The following is a 25,024-nucleotide window of genomic DNA, read 5'->3' on the forward strand; positions in this document are numbered from 1 at the left end:
TCTCTCTCAGATGACGCCATGCTTGGTCCTGCAAATTCTTCAGCTACACATTTCCTTAGTTTAAAGAAAGAAAAAAAGAAAGAAAGAACTAACGGTTTTGGAGAGGAGGCCAAACAGGAGGTTTAACTGTACCACTACCTAACCCTCAAATAGTGAACGAGTCCACATTTTGGATCCTAACAAAATTTGCCCATCTAGTCCATGAAGCCTGGCTAAATGCCTTTGGACTCTTGGAATTTTGGACTCCACCAGATCCCACCCAGGCCTCCCTGCCTGATATCTCCATGAACCCATGCTCTTAGCTGAATTCAAAATATTCAGGGAAGTAAGCAAATTATTAAACCTGATTTGCAAATCACAAAACAGAGCTGAATAAAATGGGCCTTTGCTTTTCCCAGAGAATGAGGCTTCCTGGAGGGCAGGCTGGCAAGACCCTCATTTAGGACAGATGAGACTGGGTTTATGTCCCAAATACAACATCATTCTAGCTAAGGGTCAGGTAAGGTGGTGCAACTGACAACCAATATCACGAACATTTGAGACCAAGGGATGAGATGAGTGCAGTCTCCTCCCACCACATTTGTCCCTTTTTTGAAACCAAGGAGAACAAAGGTGGTGGGCTGGATCAGAAGAACTCCTCCCACTAGAGTAGCTCAGAATAGCAGGCAAGACTTTCTTTCTTGTATTTGCTGACCCACAATATTCTGGCTCTTGCAGAAATTGGGAGGGGGGGTGTTGTTTCTATCACACCTTACAGAGAGTGGCTTTTATTCTCCAGGGTCAGGAAATCTGTCCCACCAAAGGAGCTGTCTAAGGGGTCAGAATTCATAGGATGAAAGAAGGATGGACAGAACTGGGGAAAGCCTCTGACTTGAAGGACAGGAAAGCCGAGGAGGGGTGGGGAGGGTCACCAAGCATAGAAACAGAGAGGTGTCCTATTCTGAGTGGATGTCTCCCCTGCACGTTGCCAGAACAGGGCTTGACTTTCAAAAAGCAGCTGACATTTTGCCGTGTCTGTGCTCCCCGCTGGGCTGTCGGGCACAGGGGAGAAGGAGGGGGAGGAGCCTCCTGCTCCCCAGAGAAGATCACGGTGTCTGGCGGTTTAATATTCTGCAACATTGAGTCAATGAACATTTCTGTTCTCCTGGTGAGTTGGGGAAGAGGGCTGTTTCCAGCACACTTGTCGCTCCCCCCTCCCCCCTCCTCTCGCGCTCATTTGCTCGCTCATGCCTTGTGTTGCTTACTGGTCTTGAAGGAAACCTGGAGGATTCGGTCACCCAGTCGGTAGCCATTGAGGCTGGCGATGGCCATGGCTGCTTCGTCGTAGTTGGTCATGGTGACAAAGCCAAAGCCCTTGCACTTGTTGGTGGTGAAGTCGCGGATCACTTTGACGTTGGTGACTGCCCCAAAGGGACCAAAGAGCTGCCACAGGACGCTCTCGTCTGCCTCTGGAGAGAGGTTGTACACAAAGATGCACCAGCCAGCACTGGAGGCCCCCGTCAGGTTGACTCCCGCCAGGCTGGTCATGCTGTCGATCGTGATGGGAGAGAACCTGGAGATCAAGGAGAGAGGACTACTTTGGGTGTAAGGCTGGCATTCTACCAGCATGAGCTCACTGCATTCTGGACAGGTTTGGGGCAGCGCTGATATTTTCCCCAGGGGATGATTTCAAGGAGAGGCACCAGCCATTCAGCTCTACAAATGTCACCAGCAACACAGGGTATAAGGGGAAGGGCCCTGTTCGCGGAGGTGGTTCCCAACAGGTTCCCACACCTGTGCCAAGAAGACGGCGGAAGTGGGTGGCGCTTGAGGACAAGCACAGCGCAAGCTTTTGCCTGCAGAATTTCGCCCACTCGCCAAAACATATCTAGGTCAAATGTGTCTGTGCATTTTAACTCACACTCTCCCTTCCAGAATATTCCTGCCATTAAAGTTTCCAAATTCAGTGTTTCCTTTTCTGCTTGTAAGGATGCCAAGATAATCTGCCTGATCTTAGACTTAATGGGTTCTTGTGACTAAGTATTCCCATCCATACCATGGGAGAGTGCATAATAATAGAATTTCCTTTGCATGGATAAGATTTATCATTCCAGCATGGAAATAAGAACTTGGGAGCAGAATTTGGCATGGCGAGAACCTCAGTTTCCATGTTTAGTAACCCATTACATTAGAAACAAGGCGATGGCTGGGTAGAGACTGCTGTGACAGAGATGGGGAGGCAGGTCCACTACACACACTCCTATCCCTCCCATAGCCTTGGGCTATTGTTTTATGTCTTGCTGCTGGTGATCTACTGCATCCCAGTCCCTTCTCTGCCTGTCCTCTATTACCCCAATCTTTGCTATCATTGATAACCCAAATCTTGGGGTTGCTTCACACAAATCACCCTGTGTCATATTTTTTGTCCCTGCTCCAGAACACGCCATATTTGTGGCTGACATCTTTACCAGGTTCACATTACCATAGTCAAACCTTTTCAAGTACAGGAAGAGATACTTGTGCTGATGATGAGTGGCTCAGATGACTTGTTCACCTCAAGCCAGGTGTAGCAGAGTGTGTTGTGTAACCTTCTGAAGCTGAAGGCATATAACATATTAAGCAAGTGTCTTTCCAATTTATTGGATTCTGCAATCCTATATACTTGGGATAAAGCTCTGTTGTCTCAGTGGAATTTTCTTCTATGCAGAGGACTATGCTACTAAATCATCTGGTGCTGAATTGGGGGGTAAGGGTGACCTGCTCACAGCTCTGATAAAAATCCCTCTAATCTTTTTTGGGAGCAGGAAGGGACTGAGTAACAGCAAGACTGCAGAAGAAGCAAGGAGTCCTGCAGAAGAAGCAGGACTGCTGAACCCAAGGAGACAGCCAGGCATTGCCAGGAAGTTTCAGGGCCCTCTGGACCACAGAAAGGATGTTGACACAGCAAAGCCTTTATGGCCCAATCCTAACCAACTTTCTAGCACCGATGCAGCCTCAATGCAGTTCCAAGGTAAAAGAACCAACATTCCCTTAACTTAAGGAGGCCTTTGCCCTCCTACCATAGGATGCAGGACACACTACACTGGCATGGCTACATCAATGCTGGATAGTATTGGGTGCTATGTATCTTTTAAGCACAGACTTAAAATTAAGCATTAGGTTTGATTTGGGTCCCAGTAATATTGGCCTGGAAGCACCCAATGCTGTATATATATTGGCAACCTTCAGTCTCGAAAGACTATGGTATCGCGCTCTGAAAGGTGGTTCTGGCACAGCATCTAGTGTGGCTGAAAAGGCCAATCTGGGAGTGACAATCCCTTCCACACTGGGAGCAAGTGCAGTCTGTCCCTGGTCTGTCTCCCTGGCTATGGGCCTTCCTTCTTTGCCTCTTAGCCTCAGACTGTTGGCCAAGTGTCTCTTCAAACTGGGAAAGGCCATGCTGCACAGCCTGCCTCCAAGCGGGCCGCTCAGAGGCCAGGGTTTCCCACTTGTTGAGGTCCATTCCTAAGGCCTTCAGATCCCTCTTGCAGATGTCCTTGTATCACAGCTGTGGTCTACCTGTAGGGCGCTTTCCTTGCACGAGTTCTCCATAGAGGAGATCCTTTGGGATCCGGCCATCATCCATTCTCAATGGATGTAGCATAGACCCAATGCTGTAGCATTGTTGAAATTCAGCTAGTGTGAACCTGACAGTAGCCTGGCTTAGGAGGCCAGTTGGATGTCAGCTGCCTCTGAACTTCCTAAGGAAGAATGGGGTAAACATATAAATAATAATTGTTCAAATAGGTCAACAACTTTCCAGTTCTCACAGGGTTGCTGCTATAGCTTTAAAAAAAGAAAAGAAAAAAAAGGTCTGTCCATTGGGTTTCTCTCTTCCCAGTTCACCTTAAGAGTAATCACCTGAACTTCTTTCCCTCAAGCAATGCAGCTAAAATGAAACTAAGAAGCATCCAACACAGTGACAACAAAGAGAAACACAAGACCAAAAATCATAAGGCACAGCCAGTCCTCTGAACAAAACAGCAAGCCCTTCTCTCTCTCTCTCTCTCTCTCTCTCTCTCTCTCTCTCTCTCAAGCCAAACCCCAAACAGAATGAAAAGAAAGTCATGAAGTGCGTCCCTAAGACACACACATCCAAATTCTAGGTCTAGGGCAGAGGATAGAAGGAGTCTATTGTTTAGCTTTTACTCTGACATTCCCATGCTCATTGGGGGAGGTAAAAAGGAGGGAGGGAAATAATTAAAAATTAAAAGTTAGTATTGGGGAGAAAAATACAAGCAACCAAAAGTCAAGATGCCTCTGTTATTTTTTTAAGAGCTTGAGTCAATTAAGGAAACAGTGATCTGCCTTAGGAGACTCTCCCCCCACTCACGGTTATGCCTAGTTGTGAACCCCGTGTTCTCTTCTGAAAAGGACTTGTGTGGCTACACTGAAGAGAGGCCTGGCAATCTGGTATGGCAGAAGGAAGGCTCTTGTCTCTGGGGCTGTGTTGACAATCACCTTTTTTAAAATTCCAGCCTTGTGCTTTGGGCCAAGGTGGGAAGGGAGAGGGGGGAGTGGCGAGGAGCGTAGGCTTTGGAAGGCTATTTACCTCTTGACGCCGTATGCCATGTTTAGCAAATTGTCGAGCCTGTGGGAGGAAGAGGAAGATGAGGAGAGGCCATTGTTAGTAGACGATCTCGTAACAAAAGGGTCCTGCGAGGTCATCTGGTTTGGTTATTGGTTGGCCACATGGATTCTGTGGCTAGCACAGATTGTCATTTGTATGTGTGCAAATGCACTTTTGAGGCCCTGGAAGAATGTCATGTCTTACATTTGGAAAAAAAATGTTGAAAAATAATAGCAATGGGAAAGGAGATCCAAAATAAGCTACTTTTAAATCTATTTTTCACATCCTGAGGGAGGGTTATGGGAAGTGGGCAGGCATTAATTACTTAAGGGCAATGGAAGCTGCAGTTCAAACATGATGATGATGATGATGAGTATGATAAATTATCCTATTAAAAAACACACCCAGAACAGCACATGGCAAACATTGTTAAAGTCATAACTTGCCATCTTTTTTTTTTACTACCTATTTTTCTGAGCAGAGCTACAAGTCCAGCATTTATTGTGACAACCCTTTGACACTGCTGCAGTATATTTGCTCCCAAAATCTGCATGGTTGCTGAAGAATCTCAACAGCTAATGTTTCAAAAAAAATAAATGTCTAGCCTTCATGGTTGCTGGCAAAAATTTCACATCTCATCTAAAGTTTAGGGAGTCACATTTCTCACGGCCGTTCCTAAGGTCTACCTCCGGATCATCACCAGCTTCCTTTCCTAAGTATGGCAGCCACATTTCTAGATGAGGCTTCAAAGAATGGGAAACCAGCTGGGTAGGCCTGAGCCCCACCCCCTAAAGTCCAAGATGGCAAGGTGTGGTACCACCCCCATCCTACCCCTGCTGTGCAAAGAACACAGAGCTGCCTGCAGTCTGCCTGCAAAGAACACACCAGTCCTGCAGCATGTGTAGCATGCTACTCTTCCTTCAGTTCATCCCCATGGCACATCGAACACACTGCTCACCACCTTTCGTACCCCACTCCTTTGGTAGACACTCTTTGCCAATGTACCTTCTTGTAGCACATACACTAACATGTCAGGGAGAGTGCCAAGGTGGAGAAACTGTATGGCAGACAGTAGAGGTAGCGGATGGGCCTGGAGCTCCCCTGACATTCCACTACCTGAGGTGGTTACCTCAGTGAACTCATGTGCAGGCTGGCCTCAGAAATCCAGGCTGTCCTGAGAATCAGCATAAATGCATGTAACAAGCTATGCTAAAGTTGTGAGGGTATGTGGTGCAACTCTGGGGTGCTTATAGTGCTGGCCAGCTAATTGGAGTGTGAAGTTTGTTTATTCCTTTCTTGGGGTTCTGCCCCCTTCATTTTCCTTAGTCAAGAAGTTATCATGGTAATGAAAAATCCATCCTGAGCCAGGGAAGTTCTTGAGAAGGCAGGTCAGGTGGGTAGAGTTTGGAGCATTACTATACTTTTGTGGGAGGAAAGGGGAGCAGAGCTGCCAAATCCCCCCACCCCCAAACTACGTTTCTGTTCTTAAAACAAGCTCTCTTGTTTTTGGATCAAGTTCTTTGGATCAAGGCTATCATGTCACAAATGAAAAAAGTCTCTCAAAAAGTCCTTGGTGGGGTAAAGCAGTGCTCTAAGTGAGGTAGGGCATCCATTGGCCCCACCATGGCCTTCCTGTTCTTACTATTCTCCCTGTACCACCCTACAAACGTGTATATGCTTTGTCCAGAATTCCAGCTCTTCAAAGACATTGGAACTAAAAGGTAAAATTTTGTCAAGAAATCCCAAAGAGTGCAGTGGTGCAAAAGGTGCAAATTCTAGTAAATATGCCCAATGAATATAATTTAGGGCACAATCCTAACCCCTTACGTCAGTGCTTTCCAGCACTGACATAAGGACAATGCAGCTCTGAGGTAAGGGAACAAACATTCCCTTGCTTTGAGGAGGCCTCCATGAGTGACACCCAACTGCAGGTTGCAACACATGTCCCATTGGCACCGCTATGCCAGTGCTGGAAAGCACTGACATAAGAAGTTAGGATTGTGCCCTTAGTTGTAGAACTTTGAATAACCCCCCCCCTCCAGACCTTCCCGAGTTACATTTCAACTACCCTGGCCTTTGTGCTGGTTTGCATAAACTAATGTGAGCATAAGGTGGATAAACACAACATTTTCAGACCCAGGTATATGTTTATAGTTTTATCTTATGTTTATCATGAAGGGACATTACCTGAGCCATGTACACAGAAAAAGAAAAAAAACCTGTTCACATGTTCAGTGGGTATGAGTGACTTTTCCATGTGTGTCATGTGACTGCATATTGCAGCCCATACAGATGCCATGCCTTTGTACAACATCTGTGTAATGGGAATGTTCCATCAGAGATGTATGAGAAGATGTTTGAACACAAGTGATGCAAAATTACCATTCAGTCCAACTTTAATCCACAGAACAGAAACAACATTTTATCCTGCCTACTGAACTTCAGCAAGGACTGAGCCAAAGCAGAAAACTGGGCTGGCAGGGAATATCAAATAGATAAAGCAGAATTTCCTACGGGCAGATGTGAGTGTGTGCAAGCCTTCCAGCAATACAGAGCGCCTAATCAGGCAGAAAGATAATGCAACTAAGTTCCCAGCAAGGTTCCTTTCTGATGATGCAGCAACTGTTACCCTGCACATGCCTGATCTTGTCTGATCTTGGAAGCTAAGCAGGGTCAGGCCTGGTTAGTACTTGGATGGGAGACCGCCTGGGAATACCGGGTGCTGCAGGCTTATACCATAGTCTTTCGAGACTGAAGGTTGCCAACCATTCCTTTCTGATGAAAATAATTCTAGGCTCTTCAGGCAAATGAACCTGGATTGCATAGACTGGTCCATGTGTGTGAGGTGGAGGGTTGCTGGGTGAATGAGCCTGCCTTTTGGGTAGGGGCTGAAACTGATGGCCTTCTGGTCCCATCAGACTTCTTGATTGTATAATTCCAGAATAGTGGCCTAACCATACACAGCTGCAGGCTATTTAGTGGTTATATCATTCTCCACCAAAGAATCAGAAAATATCTGTGTTAGCTTGCTAAATTTCCTATCCCCACAAATCACCAGCACATCTGCCATGTAAAGTATTACCACAGATCTATACGGCAGCTGGGGAAGAAACTGCACACTATTGTTTCCTGGTCCCCAAACCTCTTGGAACATGACCTTGAGCCGAGATCAGCTGCCCTGGAGGCCTCACAGTCCCTGAATCCTTCAGACATAGGGCAAGAAGGAAAACTCCCCACATACCTCTTTGAGAAGTTCTAGAAATGATCTGGTTCTGAGCATGGGTGTGAGACCTTTCAGCACATAAATCTGAATTAGCTCATTAATTCCCCCTATCCTATGGGGGACTAACAGCAACGGATCTTGCAATCTGCTGCCAAAAGTCTTGGTGTGTCACTGCAAGTACAGGACGGCTGGCACAAATGGCACGAGGCCCCATGCACAAGACAACGGCTCACCCAAGCTGCACCAGAGCAAGCAAGGTGATAGTGGGGGCAAGTCAAGTGTAGTTTGGAGGATCAGGGGAGGGCACAGGATGGTTCAAGTGCAGGAAGGGATGGATCAGCAGCAGTTGTGCATGCCAAGCTCCCTGACACTCCTAAATAGCTGGCATGGGCTTAAGGAGACTCATGGGTGGCCAGGCCCACCATAGGATACAGCATGAGCTCCACTGAGACCACTGCATTGCGTAGACTGGGGGGGGTAGGATTGCCTCTCTGTTCCCCCAACCCCTGACTGGTATTTCATTGGAGAAGGCAAAAGTCACAATTTTAGCCCACTCAAGGGTACCACACTTTAAATGCTTTGCTACTTCCTCTGAGGAAGGGGTGGGCTCTGGAAACTGTCTTGGCCTGCTTTGGGATACAGGGACTCTACTCAGTTTTAGATTCAGTTGGATAAACTCCTGCTATCCCTTGGCAACATTCCCAGGTTCTGCAGTGCCTTCACCTGGCCAGCAGCCTCTCTACTGCCATATCTTGCTATTGGTTGCCCTCTGCTTCAGTTTGACCCTTCTCAACACACTGTGGGCTCTTAGCCTGGTCAGAGACATGGGGTATGGACAGAGAACTAGATGAAGGCAAGTAACTCTGTCTAACAGCAACTTGCAAAGAAAAGTAGCAACATAAGGCACCTAGCACAAGATATTGACTCACATATTTATCCCTGGCTCTCTAGCTCTAAAACGGCAAAAGATAGCTTCACCAAAAATGACTGGTGAATTTCAAGTCCCAAATAGGAAAAAAAGGATACTTTTGGGGTTCAGTCAAGCCCCCAAAATGCCAAAGCAGCACAGGATTTCCAAAGAAACATTTTCTGCCCAGTTAAAGAGCTTAGAACCAGACACAACATTCAATGTAGCAATGATCTCTAAAGGCAGTAGGAGGCATCCATCATCCCCTCTGGAGGCACAAAACAATCCCTAGTACCGAAAGTTAGCAACACCCAACACTTTTCAAGCCCAAAGGCAGAGCTCTTTGAACCTACTTCACCTCAGTCCTCTTCTATCATACCTGAAATGCTCCTGGTGTCTAGATGGCCTTTCCTACTAGAGCCATGTCCAAATGCATCATGCTTAGCAATGCCTCCTTATACAACCTCTCACACATTCCGCCTTCTCATTCCTTCCTTTCTCCACACCAGCTAGCTATGGAAGCCTCAAATCATGGGTTTCCTTACAACAAGGAAATCTGCTGTAGAATATTGCTTCCTTTACAGCCACTTCCTGTGCAAGAGTGCACTAATCTTGCTAGCATTAAATGTTCAAGACGATGTGGACTGGCCGGTGTATAGCATGATGGATATAAATCTGAGAGACCCAAGCTAAACCCCACCTTAGCCATTAACCCACTCATCTCTCAGTTCTTCAGCTGTATAAACAGACCTATTACATCATGCTAGAGAATTGTGTGAATGCATAGACAGCCAGGATGGTGTAGTGATTCTGGTGTGGGACTTAGATCTGGGAGATCCAGATTCAAATCCCCACTCAATCACACAGCTTCCTGGGTGACCTTGGGCCAGTCAATTTCTCACAGGCTCACCTACCTCACAGTGTTGCTGTGAGGACATAAGGAGGGAAGGAACCATATACACTGCCCTGAGCTCCAAATAAATAAACAAACAACTGCTGGGCCCTGAGGACAATCAGCATGGATTATGAATCTGAATAAGTTTGTGATGATTATATACCACATAATGGGTGCCATACAGTGTTCATTTGGAAAAGGAGTGAAAGGTCGCTTTACACATGATTTTCCTACCTGGGTGGAGAGAGGAAGCCACGTAAATCAAAGCACACAGCCACACATGAAAGTCACATGTGTCTTCTTTACCATGTTTATGTGAATAGGGAAGCTATGATTGGCAGCTAGGAAGTAGATATATGTGCCATCTTCACACACATGAATGTATTGGGAGTGTGGGGTTTCTCCCTGCACCTGTGTACAGCCATGTGGGGAAAATGTCACATGTGAAGCACCCCTAATACATAACATGCATGAAGAACATGGAAGAAAACATACTAGGTCCTGAACATGTGCTGCAGTCCTGAATTTCAGCTGCAACTAGGTGATCAAAAGCAAAGTGGATGAAAGCTAAACAGCTTCTCTCTTTTGCTTGTTTGGCTCTGGGTTTTCAAAACTGACAACAGCCCAGGTTAAAGGACTGACTGGGGACTAGTTCGGTCCAGATGCATTGTGTCTCCTTCAAATGACCTCTAGAACCTGTCCCTCCCCATCTTTGCTAGAGAGTAAAAAGGAAAGGGGATGATGTGAGAATTCACAGGTTTGTCTTTCCCAAGAAAAACACCCTCCTGCCTCAGAGAGTGTCTGCCCCAAAGGGAAAGAGTTTGCTCAGCAGTTTCACTCCTTGCTCTGTGAGGTAACACAGTAAGTGGCACAGACTGGCATTACTCTATGGAGGCTGAGGGTTCTCTGTCCACTTATACCTGATAGAAATCTGGCTATGCATTATATCTGGCAGTATGATGGAGCTTCTAGTTATACAGCTACTAATCCCTTAAGTGAGCACTGAGGTGCAGCAATTTCAGGGGTGGAGCTATGGGACCAGCTGCTGTGGAAACTGCTATAAGAAATTCCAGGGGGGTTTGGAGTGAGGTGTCATCAGTATGCTGATGACACCCAGCTCTATCTCTCCTTTCCTCCAGACTCCAGGGTGGTGGTTGAGGGCCTGGAGCGCTGTCTGGAAGCAGTGAGGATCTGGATGGGGGCTAACAAGCTGAAATTAAATCCGGTAAGACAGAGGCTCTCCTGGTTCGGAAATCCTCGATGCAGGTGCTGGATTATCAACTTGCTCTGAATGGGGCTGCACTCCCTCTGAAGGAGCAGGTTCGCAGCTTGGGGGTCCTCCTGGACTCGCAGCTGCTCCTGGATTCCCAGGTGGCGGCTGTGGCTAGGGGGGCCTTTGCTCAGCTTCGGCTGGTGCGCCAGCTGCGACCGTACTTGGATCGTGCAGACCTGGCCACAGTGATCCATGCCACGGTGACATCGAGGTTAGATTACTGTAACGTGCTCTATGTGGGGCTGCCCCTGAAGACGGTTCGGAAACTACAATTAGTACAGAATGCGGCGGCCCGTGTGGTCACCGGAGCCAGGCGGTTTGACTCTGTCAGCCCGCTTCTCCGGGGGCTACATTGGCTGCCCATTCGCTTCCGGGCCCAATTCAAGGTGCTGGTTTTGACCTTTAAAGCCCTATACTGCAATCCGGCTCGCCATCTCAGGTCATCAGAGAAGGCGTTTTTGCAAGTGCCGCCACCCAAGGAGGTCCGGGGGGCGGCTGCAAGAAATAGGGCCTTCTCGGTAGTGGCACCAACATTATGGAACTCCCTTCCCCTTGACCTGAGAATGGCTCCCTCTCTTGAGAGCTTTCGGCGAGGCCTGAAAACACTGTTGTTTAAACAAGCCTTCTGATTTCTGGCCTTCTTAACTTTTTTATACATCTTTTAGTTTTACAGGCTTGATTCCTCGGTGATCTGTTCTTTTACTCTTTTAATCTGACTGCTGTTTTTATGGCCCTGTAGTGTGTTTTTAAATGTTTTTATCTGCTTGTATTAATGTTTTTAAAATCTATTGTTTTTTTAATATGTTGTTAGCCGCCCTGGGTCCCGTTAGGGAGAAGGGCGGGATAAAAATAAAGATTTATTATTATTATAGGTAGGTAACAAGCTCATACACACTGGGACTATGACTAGAACTGCTGTTTAGCCCTAACCCATCACCACTGATCCTTCAGCAAAAGCCATTTTAAGATGAGCATTACTCTTGTCTGTGGTTCCAACAGATGCCAGATGCCCTCTCACAAGAACTAACCTGTCTCGACCCAGCATCTCACACATATGAAGATGTTCATAGCCTGGTCTCCTCCTGTCCCACAGCACTGAGCATGACGAATGCATTTGTAGCCAATGGATGGTACCATTTCTTCCTGCCCTGTTTTGTGACTACCCAACCTGGGTATGAGGCATTGCTAAAAATTAGGAAGGGATCCAAGACTGTGATAAGAAGCCTTCAGGGCCCTATTGGTGTATGGACCCACAATGTCTGAAGGGATAGTATAGAGCAGAAGAGGGACACTTCACAAGGCACAAGCCCAATGCATCAGCTTTGTGAGAAGCGATCTCTTAAGGAACCACCAATGAGATTCTGCTATGGGGTGTGAGAGAGTGGAAGGGTGTGAGAGAGTTTAACAACATATCTCCACCATGTATATGGCTGTGGACTAACAACACTCCTGGCATACAGACTATAGATGAATGCTTTAGTGTATGGTACTCTAAGTCCCACATCCTGAGAAACAAGGGAGATAACACCTGTCAGGTGCTGGGTTTAGAGGAGGACCTGATCTCTCAGCCCCTCTTCCTCCCCTCCCACTTGCAGAGGAGAAGGGAAGGCATCTCACCTGAAGCGCTGTGTCTGGTGGTGCAAGGGTCCTGTGTACCGCCGGGCTGTGGTCTGATACAAATGTGTAAGTAATGCTTGCCCTGTCTTCTGGCTGGGGTTGTTGGCAAACTTGACTGTGATGGGCTCGCTGGCACCGAGTGGTTTCTGCCCATTCAACCCCTTGATGGCCTCCTCAGCTTCTATCCTCTTGTCAAAGCGGATGAAGCCCACCCCTCTGGAGACACCTGCAGCAGGAAAAGAGGTGGAATCATATGTGGCTACAAGGATAGGATAGGAATGTTGATTAGTATAAGTTCTGAATTAATGATAGAATACTAGAGATAGTACATATCTTCCATCTGAAGCCAAGCACTTTGTATTTATGTTAATGTTTATTTTTTTAAAAATGATCTGTTTTAGTAAGCCTGAGGAAGACCACAGGCTGAAATGTGCTAAGCCATCTTTACACAATAAATTGCTACTTTTGAGTACTAGCTTAAGGTGCTTCTTCCTTTGATTTTTTTGAGAGCAGAAGGCATATGGGGGCAGGTACCATGGACTCACTAGGAATTGTGCACAAAAGTAGGTGTTGATTCTGCACTCCACACCACCCACATAACTAGGAATTCTAAAAAGAGATGCACACTTTCTCAAGCACTTCCTGTTATTTTCAGCAGTGTAGGTTGGCTATGGCTACGTGATATGGAAGTTACATATGCTCAGAGGCATGCATATATGATAATTTCACATTTTTTCCCCAGAGGGAGCTGTAGTACACCACTGGGTTTAGACACCACATCACTAGTTCAACAGACCACTGTGGCAGCTGTACTTGGAAAACTATGTTGAATATCTCCTACAAACCAGGGTTGGAAAACAGAATCAAACTGTGGTTTGCAATCTTGATCTGTAGAGAATTTTCAAACCACAGCTTCTCAAATCAGACACAGTGATCAAACAGTGTCTCAAATTGTGATTCAAAAAACCAAGCAGTCTTCTATGAAGCTAGGCATAAAAGAGGAAAAGAGGAAGAGGGAAGGGGGAGTAGGGAGCAGCAGAAGGAGCAGGATGAAAGGTAAGGGAGGAGAAAACTGCAGGGGTCAGTATGGGTCAAAAAGGGGAAAAAGGGATGGGTGCCCTCTGTGTACCCAGGGAGGTGGCTGAGGGAAAGGAAAAGCTGCTGATGTCATGGGGGGAGGAAGAAATTGCCTGGAGCAGTTGTGTCTGAGCATGCTTCATGTGTCCAGAGAGATCAAGATGGAAAAGACATACGGGATAGTCTTTGTGTGCTGGGAGGAAGGAGAGGGAAAACACCTTGGGGGCCTGATTTGATCAGAGAAGTAGCAAAAACCATGGAGTGGGGTGCTGGGGAAACAGCATGTCAACTCATTACTCAAGCATTGTGAGGGCTTGGACTGCAAGTGATCAGACAAGCATCTATCTAGTCCAGCATTTTGTTTATAGCACTGACTAGCCAGATGCTGTGGTCCAACTAGTCAAAATTTTTGCATCGCAGCAACGTGTCGAGGCAGGTTCAGAAGGAGCCATGCCTCTGAATGCCAGTTGATGCAAGCTAGGAGTCAGCTCTTCGAATACCAGTAATGCTTATAGGCTTCCTGTTGGGGCATCTCATTGGCCATTGGGGGAAACAGGGTGCTAGCCTAGATGGACCTTTGGGTATGATCTAGCAGGATCCTTCTTAGGAGAGGAGGGAGTGGCTCAGGGCTCCTTCATGATCCAACAAGGCACCATTTGAACCAGTGCAGAGACAGAAAGGACATATAAACATAGACACATGACTGGATACATATGCCTAGCACATTCCCCACAAGAGCATACTAAGTATGCTATGTAAACTACTTTTTGCTGAAAGCAGTATATAAATATTCATAGCAATAATAATAGTAATAATAATATGACTCTGATTTGATCTATCTGATATCTGATATGATATCTGATATGACACTCAGGTATCATTGTGTATAGGCAAATGCTCAATGCACTAATGCACACTCATGCTGCTCCAATTGGAGGCCTCCAGGATAAGTTTCCATCTCGTCCCTTCACTCCCTGCTTGAGTTTTTTTTGACACTCTTTTTCTACCAGTGGAACCGGTGGTGGGTCAGGTATCCCACTCTTGCTGTTACCTGTGACCTGATCGACAAGGATGCGGGAGGTGATGATGCGCCCATACTGTGAGAACAGCTGCTCCATCTCTTTCTGGCTCATGGTCTTGGGCAGGCCACTCACATAGAGGTTGGCATCACGGATGGAGGCTGAGCTAGGTCGGGCATAAGATACCTAGTAGGTTGGAGAAGATGGTTAGAAAGGCTCTAAAGATAGGGCAGAATCAGCCTCCCGCTTAATCCAGGAGGTCCCTGCCCTAGCAATCACTTCCTTCCTATGAGTCCAGGATTTCCACCTTATTCTTCCCTTATTCACACTCCTCTGCATCTTCTTCCCCATCTCCTGTGGCAAACTTTAGCCTGGAAGATCTTCAAAATAGAGAGCCTGTGCTTTAACACAAAGTATGTGCCTATGCTTTGTTATTCTGCCTTTCCCCTTTCAGTGCAATCCTGGGGACCACAGATGTTTAGCTTGGCTACCAAAGCCAGTGAAAGTGTGCGGAAGTCTGTACCCACTCTTTACTTACTTCCATAAACTCTGGTCTTTTTCCATCATCTGCACTGATCTATTTAGATTTATGTCTTGCCTTGTCCCAAAGGCTCAATGTGCATAAAATGTAATTGTACATAAACAGATGGGTTCTTGCCCCTTTCTACACTAGATATTTCCATCATCAGCCTTTCTTGCACTTATCTTGAGAGTCCCTTCCCACCCACTTTCACCCTCCTTACCTTGATTGTTTTTGTCTGGAGTTTGAGACCATTCAGCGTGTTGATTGCTTTGTCAGCGTCATTGGGGTCCACGTAATTGACAAAGCCGTAGCCTAAACTCTGGCCTGGTGTGGATGGGGAGAAAGAGGCTACAATGAGGTAGACGCCAAGCAAGGGGTGGGGAGGACAAGGAGAATTTATTCTGCCCCAAAGGGGGGAGGAATGGATAAATTCAGTACTACTTAAACAGTGGGTCACAGTCTGAGGCCAAGTGGATCATGAGTTGGGCCCGCCTTTCTCTGTCTGGCTCCAACTTGGAGCCAAACGGATACAACTGGAGGTCATTCTGGGTTGCGGCTCACCTCTGGAAGCCGCTCCTGCATTGCACCCAAGACAGTCTCCAGAAGCCTCTGCAGGCCTCGGAATGCTTCTGGAAGTGACTTTTGGGTCACTTCCGGTTTTGCGAACGCAACTTTGGTTGCATCCAGAGGTGTTTCTGAGGCCCCATTTCAGGTCACAATGTCAGCAAGAGGCCGGGGGGGGGGGGGTCACGGCTCCATTAAGTTTGTGAACTGCTGGACTAATTTGAAGATAATATTTCAAAAACAGAAGTGATATGACAACTGACACCATTTCAAAACAAATGAAATATGATGAAGTTCCATAATGTACTCGTAATTTAAAATTTGATGGCAAAATCTGGTCTGAACCTTGAATATCAGCTGCAAGCAAGGAAAGCAGATTAGGGGGTCTTCAGTATAAAAAGGTTTAAGAAGTTAAGTACTGACAGAAAACCATTTGAAGTGCAGCGGATGATTGACCAAATAAGATCAGATATGATGGTAAACAGTTGCAGCGGAACTTGCCATTTCATGTATGGAGGATGCTATTATCTGCACAAAGATGTACTTGCATAGGACAACCACAGGGGTTATAGATTTTTAAACAGAATTATAAAAATATCTGGGTTATAAATAATTCAGATTTGGTCTGACATTTCGTACAGCTATGAAAACTAATTAAAAGGAATTCCAAATTTGGTGTGTGTTATTAATAGAAACACCAGGGATTATCGCTTTCATGATATGATAGCACAAAGATGCCCAATTTTCTGTATGTGAAAGAATCCAACATTGTGATGGTAGAAACAGTTTGTACAGTACTTTCCTGCCATGAAACAATCATGTTCTAAATTTCACAATTCAATGAAGCAGGAAAAGCCCACTTTGGGAATGTGGGTTTGCATTTCATTCACATGGGTATTGCTCTACCTTAATGTAGGTTACTTCTCAATGTTGTTATCAAGACCAAATGTGAATGTGTACATCCTAGATTCCCGTCCAAACATTTCCATCAACAGGTGCTAACTATTGTCACTAACTGCGAGTGCATCTGGGACATATGACCATATGGGACACATCTCCCCAGTTGTTGAAACAACTTCACTGGCTCCCAGTCCATTTCCTGGTCAGACCGAAAGTACTGGTCATGACCTTTAAAGCCTTAAATGGCTGGGGACCAGAATACCACAAGGGCTGTCTTCTCCTGCATCAACCTGTTTGGAAACTGAGATCTGCCTTGGACATCCGGCTCTGAGAACTTATTCTATTTGAGTTCCACTAGGGGGAGGCTCACGGAATTGACTTTTCTATGATGGTACCCCACTTACTGAACTCCCCCTAGGGAGGTACATCTGGCACCAAGTCTGTATTCATTTCAACACCAGCTAAAAATATTTTTATTTGCCCAGGTTTTTTAGTTAGTTCATTTTTCCCCACTGGTTCCATGTGTTTATGCCACAGTTTAATTTTTGTTGAGTTTTTGTTTGTTTGTTTGTTGTGGTTGATTATCATCACTGATTCATTCATTCATTTATTTATATAAGCTTCCCTGAAAGATTTCTTTCATTAAACTGGGTAATTTTTTAAAAACATATTTTCTTTGGATTTCCAAAGTATGTCTTGAACTCTCTAAGCCTCAATATGCTTTAGGTGACATACTGCTGTGTTCCGCAAAGTTTAAGAGAGACTTTCAGCCCAATCCTATGCCTGTCTACTCAGAAGTAAGTCCCATTAGAGTCAATGGGGCTTACTCCCAGGTAAATGGGGATAGGATTGAACTGGATGGAGGCTTTCAGGTCTTACACTGTCAAAGAAAAGACCTTTTCACCTCAGTTAAGAATAATGACTGCCTTTTAACTTGGGTAGGACTTTCTTTCTGTTTAAATAGGGAAGTTGGTGACAACACTCCTTAAGAATATGTGTAGCTTGAAGTCCTTGAAGTTCATTTGGTCATGAGCAATATCTGTGAAAGTGGGAATTCTCCCTCTCAAATACTTGAGTAACTAGTTCTGGGGATTGGTCAGTCTGATAACCTTATACATAAAGTTCATATGCAACATAAATGGATGGCCAAGATGGTGTAGTGGTTCTAGAGTTGGACATAGTCCTGGAAGAACCCGTTTCAAATCCCCTTTCACCCATGAAGCTCCCTAGATGATCTTAGGCCAGTCACTATCTCTCAGCCTCACCTACTTCACAGGGTTGTTGTGAGGACATAAGATAGCAAAGAAGTATTTATACCTGTTACCTTCACTCTGGGGGAGGGGTGGGCAGAACGGGGCAATGAACAGAAAGTCAAATGGGGATGAAGAGGAGAGTGGATTGCACTTGGCAAAGGAGCGTATTTGGCAGCAATGGCTCTTGCTGAATCCTAACCGCCGTCCCGGCCCCAATCCGTCTTGATGAGTCAACACAGACTTGTACCAGTTCTACAGCTGGAGCAGGTCTAAGATAATTCATGGTGGTTATTTGTCCCAGGGCAAAAGGACAAATATTCCCTTAACCGAAGGAGTCCTCAACATGCCAAAACTCCCCCCAGGATATAGCGGAAGCTGTGCTAGTGCCGCTGTAGCACCGCACGGGCAGTTACATAGGACCGGGTTGTGAGATGATGGCTAAGTCAAACACTCAAAGTTCATCTCTTCCCAAATGCAGACACAGGAACACCAACATTTCAATTCTAAGTCTACACTCATGCAGGATCAGCACACAGCAACTTAAAGCAGACTGCCGAGGCCACCCCTTGATCGCTTAACTTGGTTGTGATGCTGCAACCACTAAACAGAGAAGAGGAAATGAGATTCTCTACCCCAGCTTTACTGGTGGCATGCCCCACTTCTACACCTTCCTTATCTGCTCCCTTCTTTTGAAACTCAGTGCAGAGTTTGGAAGGGGGTGCAGCTGTTTTCCCACCTACTGGCTGTGCTCAGCACCTTGCTGTTGTTGCCCAGTGCTATTGCCATATCTTGGATGTGCTGTGGAGAAGCACTTTTTTTTTGGGGGGGGGGGGGGGGCTTCCCTGAATCTGCTGACAAATAAATTCATCTGTTCAATCTGAGTTCTAGTATCATAAGTGAGTGAAAATGACTTTCCTCTATCCAGTCAGCCAACCCTCATGCATAACTGGGCAAAATGTTATCATGCCTTTTCCCGTTTTCTTTCTAAATTAAAAAAGCTGCCAATGCTTTAACTTTTCCTTGGAGGAAGGTTACTTAAAGCCTCTGATATTTTTGGTTATCCCTTTCCCAGCTCTGCAATGTCCTTTCATTATTGTTGCTATTTCCATTAAAAGGATTTTTAAAAAGTCACAATTATAGATTAAAACAATAACAGAATTAACCTACAGACCTCCCAACTCTTCCTTTTACTGTAACAGTCATACCCTCACACCTCTGAGCTATATCCTCATTGGTGCTTTAAACCCATCCCGCCCACGTCCTACCCTGACTCCCTAGTCAAAGCAATTCATGTTATAACCACAAGAAAAAAAAGAAGACAAGGGGGGAAAACAATTACTTACAAACCAGAATGAGAAACCATGAAGTAGATTTGCAAACCATGGTTTATGTTAAAAATTGCTTGGCATGAAGTCAAAATTGACAAACCACAGAAGTTTCAAGAGACTACTGCACCTCGGAGACATCACTCTGGAATTGAGTGCTGAGTATATAGAAAAGAATAGCCGACAAAGAGCTGTAATCCATGGCTTGCCCATGGTATGCTTGGAAGCTCAAACCATAGCTGTAGATTCTAAACTCTTAATTAGCACAAACTGTTCCTTGGTGTAATGACTGAACTGAGAGTCAGAGTCTCTCTCTCTCACACATACACACACATGTACACACACACACACTCTTACCTGTGATTTTGTCTCGGACTAGTTTGCAGGACTCAATCTCCCCGATGCTTCCAAAGAGACTCTTGAATTCTTCCTGCGTCATATTCTGGGGCAAGTAGTTGACTATGAGGTTAGTTTTGGAGTCATCGGTGGCGCCATTAGCACTGATCAGTGGCCCGTTGGGGAGGGAGCTGTTGCTTGTGGGGCCGTTGGACACTTGGGTCTCCATTGTGCTGATTATCTGCTGAAAACAAGAGGAAGTGAAGGAGGGGTTACTGTTACGAAAGAATGATAAGCAGAACCAAGCCATCTGTCTCAAATCTGGATCTCTTCATCTGTAGCTCTTTCAGAACAATTGAACTGGGTTGAGTCAAATTAGGTTGCCTTATGTTTGCTGGATTGGATCAGATGACTTCCTGTTCTTGTCTATCTAGGGATCCTTTTGACCAGCCTGCTCTTCTTCCACAACCTGGAAGGAGAGGTACTTGCCCGCTGGACACCATGCAGGTAAATTACAGCACATTGAGCCAAGAACCCATGACTGCCATCAGTCTCCCGGCACCTTAATGGTGTTACTGTTTTTTCAAAGGCAAGGGCACTTGAAAATTCTGGGAAAGCAAGGACAGGTGCTGCAAGTGGAGTAAGAAGATGAAGCCAAGATTCAGCCAGGGGAGAGTTCTAACCATATTCTTGGAGGAATCTTTCAAATCTGAGTGCGTGTTAATACCACACCACTCTCTGTCCTTCCACTTCTTTTAAATGGCTTGGAAGAAAAGAAGGGCAGGAGGTTGCCATAGCAGCACATGCTGATTGATGACCACTGGGCAAGTAAAGAGGAGGAAAAGAAGGAACAAGAACTGTGGCAGTGTGGTTGTTTCCTCTTCCCTGCTGAGCAAGTGACGGTGAGTCTCATGTTGTATGTTGGGGTTTGAAGTGGATCTCAGCTCCTGACAAGTTGAAGTCCACTGGTGTAGACAATGCACAGAGACTTGCAATGGAGAAGGACTAGCCTCCAGACCCATATGTACTTGCAGAACAAACACTAATATTGCACTGCAAATGAGGCAGGCTACATGGATTTTTTTCCCCTGATGCAAAAATTATCTTCATGTAGGAAAAGAACTTCATGTGTGGTAGTGTGCCCCACAAAGGCTGCATGCAAAATACAGTCAGTGAATGGCACAACTAGGTATTATGCAACATGCCCTTACTTTATTTATATCCCACCCCATCCCAAGGGGTCTGTATAGGAACAATCACACACCCCCACATTACACACAAAAAAGCCACTACTTCCAAAAGATATCCATGCTTGGGCTTTGGCAACTCTCCAAGGAAAGGGAATTTCAGTATTGAGGAGGGGGACAAAAAGAATGTCTTTCTGCATTTATAAACACATGTGCCATGTATGTGCCAGGACAGATCAGCTACATATTTAGTTCTTAACGCTCACTTTTGGGTTTACCATCCCAGCATCACCTTATTGGATTTGAGGCATGGAGCAGTACCAACACTTGATCCTGGAACCCATCTTTGGTTCCAAAGTTGTACCCCTGTAGCATGTGAAGTGATAAAGAAGATAGTGCCTTGAGCATGAACAGAGTGCACACGGAATTAGGGAAGTAGCTGTCATAGATCCCTAAAAAGTAGCCATCTAGATGAACCTGCACAAAACAAAGAGGAAAATTCTTTGCATTGGTCATTTATGTTGCCTGCTTATGTAGCATTATACATCTCATAATACATCATCAAAGTGTATGAAAACTCCCAAAAATCAAAACGCCCTAATACACCACTTGTATGGGATAAAATGCAGCTACAGCTTGCTCCCCTGCCATATGAACACCCAGACATCTGCACTCAGCCCGTCTCCACATCTGCAGCAACTCGCAGCAACACATTGTGTATATATATATTTAAATATATTCTAATTCAAAATAATCCATTATCTTAGACTGAAAGTGTATGCATTTGGGGGGTGGAAATCAACAAATTCATAAGCTGCATGTTCAGAAGCTCCCTCCGCCTGCTCTGTAGGTTCCAATTCCAATCTTAGGAATGACAAACCAAGGTGGAAGATACTGGCACACTCCAGTTGCCTCCCAGGACTTCTCTCTTGATGGTCACAAAGCCTCTGTTCCAAGTATCAGTTTCCCCAATGCCTTCCAGCTGGCTGGTGCCCTGGTGGCAAAGCAGTGACGCCCTGTTAAACTATCGATTAAGCCATTGATTCTGCCATTATCCTAAGCCTCAGGCCAGAGGTGGAGATGATCACAGAAAAACACTTTACTGCCCCTGCAGGGCCTGCCATTAATTCTGCCTGCTACTTTATCACACCATCTTAATGCATATCCAGTGATACTTACATGGTTTGGGGATCTACATTTGCAACCTAGGAATAAGTTACAAAAGTCTGAAAGTTAGGAAAGAATAGAACTCAGGCATCCTGACTCCTAGCTTGTATTCCTCAGAGTTAATTCACTCGTCCTTTTTTTAACGTATTAAAATCAAAACACGATAGGATTTTCAAGAGAGGTGCAGAGCCTCTCTTGTGAATAGTTTGATGTGTGCTTCAGTTGCAACTTAAATGCAACCCGGGTCAACCTACTCTTGTAAAGTTTCCAAGGCTATATTGTAGCCATATACTGGAGCACTCACAAGGCAGCCTCAACACATCAATACATCATAGCTCTGGAAAGCTCATCTTGGGCTAATTGATCCAATATTACATGGATTTGTCAACATGCCTTTTAGTGGATAAGCTGGGGCTCCTGTGACTCCAAATCAGGGCTATGTACCTTGGTCAGAAATCTTGGCCTCTCCAGACTGTGTTTTCCTTGGGGATCTTCTAGCTCAGGTTTCAACTTTTTCTTTGAGGAGTGGGGGATCCCCTTTGCTTGTCTATGTCATTCTAGATACAGAAAAGTGACAATGCTAAAGGCTGTCTGATGAAGGGCTCAGCATTACACATTTTGCAGTAGCTCTCTCCAAAGATGTGTAGGTTGCCTTTGCTGAAAGGAGACAATGTGCTAGCTTGTTTCTAAGCCACAGCACATGCAGCCGAAAAACCAGAAACCCAAGGAGCAGCCAGGTTCCCTGCCAGTTTTCAGTCCAGCCCAACACTGAAAGCGTATGGGGGACACACATGCTCACCATTTTGTAAATCAAACAAACATTAGGCAGAAAGAGAAGATGATGTGCCATCTCAGAGCCGATTCAAACACAGGTTTACCACAAAGTATACACAACAGGGAGCTGCAGCCAATCAAAGCTCTCTGACAAGCGTGCCTGAAGGATGAATGCATTTGCGAACATGCGCTTGTTTCATTCACATATCAGCAATTTTGATCAGCACCATACACCAAAGCATGCAATGTGTGAAATGGCCCCAAGACTTACATGAAGGCAGATGTAGAAGTGATAGACAGAAACTGTAACTGAGTAACAGGTAGCATTGACTGGCAGTCAAATAGTCAGGCATAAGCAGTTGCAAAATGAAGAAAAAGCATCAGAGCAATTCTAGACCAACATTAAGGCTGCAATCCTATTTGTGCTTGCTCATACTATTCTTTATTAAGTGTTTCCATGTTGTGCCAGATGCTGAGAAACACTGGTTTTTAGTGGGATTTACTTTCAAGGAAGCACGTTTAAGAGGGCAGTCAAAGACTGAGCAGTTAATGCTGCAATGTGTATAGATACTGCACAAATATTCGGCAGTTTCTAGAGAAACACATGTGGACACAGGATGTTGACTACCAGCAGGGATGGGAAAAACCAGTGTGGCTTGACTCGAGTACCCCCACAACTCAACTCAAAAAAGGGTCCTAATGGAGGCACTTCTGAGGTTGCCAAGTCACCCTTTAGTGACTCTAAGGGCGCAATCCTAACCCGCTTTCCAGCACCAACATGTGGGTAATGCATTCCCTTACATTGAGGAAGCCTTCGTGAATGCCCCCCAACTGCAGGATGCAGCACATGTCCCATTGGCACATCTATGCCAGTGCTGGAAAGTGGGTTAGGATTTGGGCCTAAAGGACTCAAGTTGAGTCACCTCCCCACCTGCAATGTGGAAAAAGGGGGCTGCTGCCATGTGTGTGTGTGTGTATTTGTGTGTTGGAGCTCTCTTTGAATACTTCCCTGATGTCCCTGCCCATCTGTAAACAAGGCAGGAGGGGGTGGGAGGGACTGCGAGAGAGCAGGGACAGAAGCGGCAAGAAAGAGGAGGGTCATACAGAACAGCTGCAAGGCTTACCAGGACGACCTGACCCTTTGCAGCCCTACTCAGAAGCAGTCCCACTGCAGCCAGTCATTCAATTAGAATTCCTCCTCCCTTTCCATGCAAGAACCCCTCCTTGGCTCCTCCTCCTGCTCACCTTCAGCCAATGAAAATATCAGAATGCCCATCCTTTGTCCAATAATCATCCATTCCTTCCTATCAGAGGTGGGAAAAGAGAGTCTAGTCCCACCTCCCCCATTCATTGCAACATTAGCCCTTTCCTGTCTCCCAGATGGAACCTCCCTGCTGCTCGCCCCATTGGAATGCTGGCACCATGAGGTTTTTCACACCGTGAACACAGTAAGCAAGCACCCCCAGACATAGACAGACTTGAGTCAGCATGCGTGGGGATGAGTGCCAAGTCAGGCAGGCCCTGACTCAAGTCTTTTTCAGAGTCTTCCACACGCGCGACTCACAAATTGCCAAGTCAGCAAAAATCACACATTTTGTGATTTCCCAGTCACTGACTCGAGTTCCCAACCCTGACCACTAGTACCAATAAACCACCTAACTGGTGTCCATGCAAAGTCTCCCTAAACACTGAACCAATTTACAGTGATGCCAACACATATCACTGCTGTCAGCACATGAATATTCCAATACATCAGATCACCACTCGCCACCACCAGTTCATTTTGTATTTTGACATTTATAGCACATAGTGAGACACAACTTTTTGATCCTACATTGCCAGTATTTAAAACATCTCAACTGACTATAAATTTATCACCAGACATAATTCTGGTTAACTTTTTAAAGCCCTAAGCCAGTGGTTCCCAAACTGCATGCAGTGGCACCTGAGAGTGACACGGCAAATTCAAAGGGGTGCCACAGAATGTTCCCAGCGGTTTCTTCTTCCCAACTCTGTGCACCACCACCTTGGATCGCACAAGATCTCACAAAATGCAAGATCACAGTGCCCAGGACAGCCAGGAAAAAGCTGCTGCAAAAGAAGGGCACCACAACCACAGTAGGTTTCAGAACCGAACCCGTGAGCCATTAGACTGAAGTATCTGAAGGATCACCTGGTCCCATATGAACTTGCTTGCATATTAAGATCCATCAAAGAGCACTTGCTCCAACTGCTTCCACCTTTTAGGTGGCAACCAGATATGGGACCTTCTCTGTTATTACCTCCCCCAGGTACATTCGTTAGACACGCACCAACATGTTATCTTTTAGGCTTCAATTAAAACAATTGCTTTAAATTTCGCCCAGGTTTTGGAGCCATCAGATTGGTGTTTTGTC

General features: G+C 45.7%; 1 protein-coding gene and 1 pseudogene across 4 annotated transcripts; one reads left to right on the forward strand and one right to left on the reverse strand.

The window, feature by feature from the left end:
- Window positions 1–1,224: 1,224 nt before the first annotated feature.
- On the reverse strand, window positions 1,225–19,741 carry ELAVL3 (ELAV like RNA binding protein 3). Of its 4 annotated transcripts, XM_066613630.1 has the most exons (7): window positions 19,522–19,738; window positions 15,343–15,446; window positions 14,632–14,785; window positions 12,504–12,729; window positions 4,571–4,609; window positions 2,737–2,739; window positions 1,225–1,552 (listed from the first exon to the last, which is right to left on the reverse strand). In XM_066613630.1, exons 1-7 carry the CDS (start codon window positions 19,727–19,729, stop codon window positions 1,225–1,227), a joined length of 1,062 nt encoding a protein of 353 aa, XP_066469727.1. In that variant the 5' UTR covers window positions 19,730–19,738. The 4 variants fall into 4 exon arrangements, with proteins under 4 accessions (XP_066469727.1, XP_066469726.1, XP_066469728.1 ...); XM_066613629.1 differs by lacking the exon at window positions 2,737–2,739 and having other exon boundaries at window positions 19,522–19,741; XM_066613631.1 differs by lacking the exons at window positions 2,737–2,739; window positions 4,571–4,609 and adding an exon at window positions 9,068–9,070.
- LOC136642560 (5S ribosomal RNA) lies at window positions 7,200–7,319 on the forward strand (annotated as a pseudogene).
- Window positions 19,742–25,024: the final 5,283 nt, after the last annotated feature.

This window comes from Tiliqua scincoides, chromosome 2 (assembly GCF_035046505.1).
Source record: "Tiliqua scincoides isolate rTilSci1 chromosome 2, rTilSci1.hap2, whole genome shotgun sequence".
Taxonomy (NCBI): Eukaryota; Metazoa; Chordata; class Lepidosauria; order Squamata; family Scincidae; genus Tiliqua; species Tiliqua scincoides.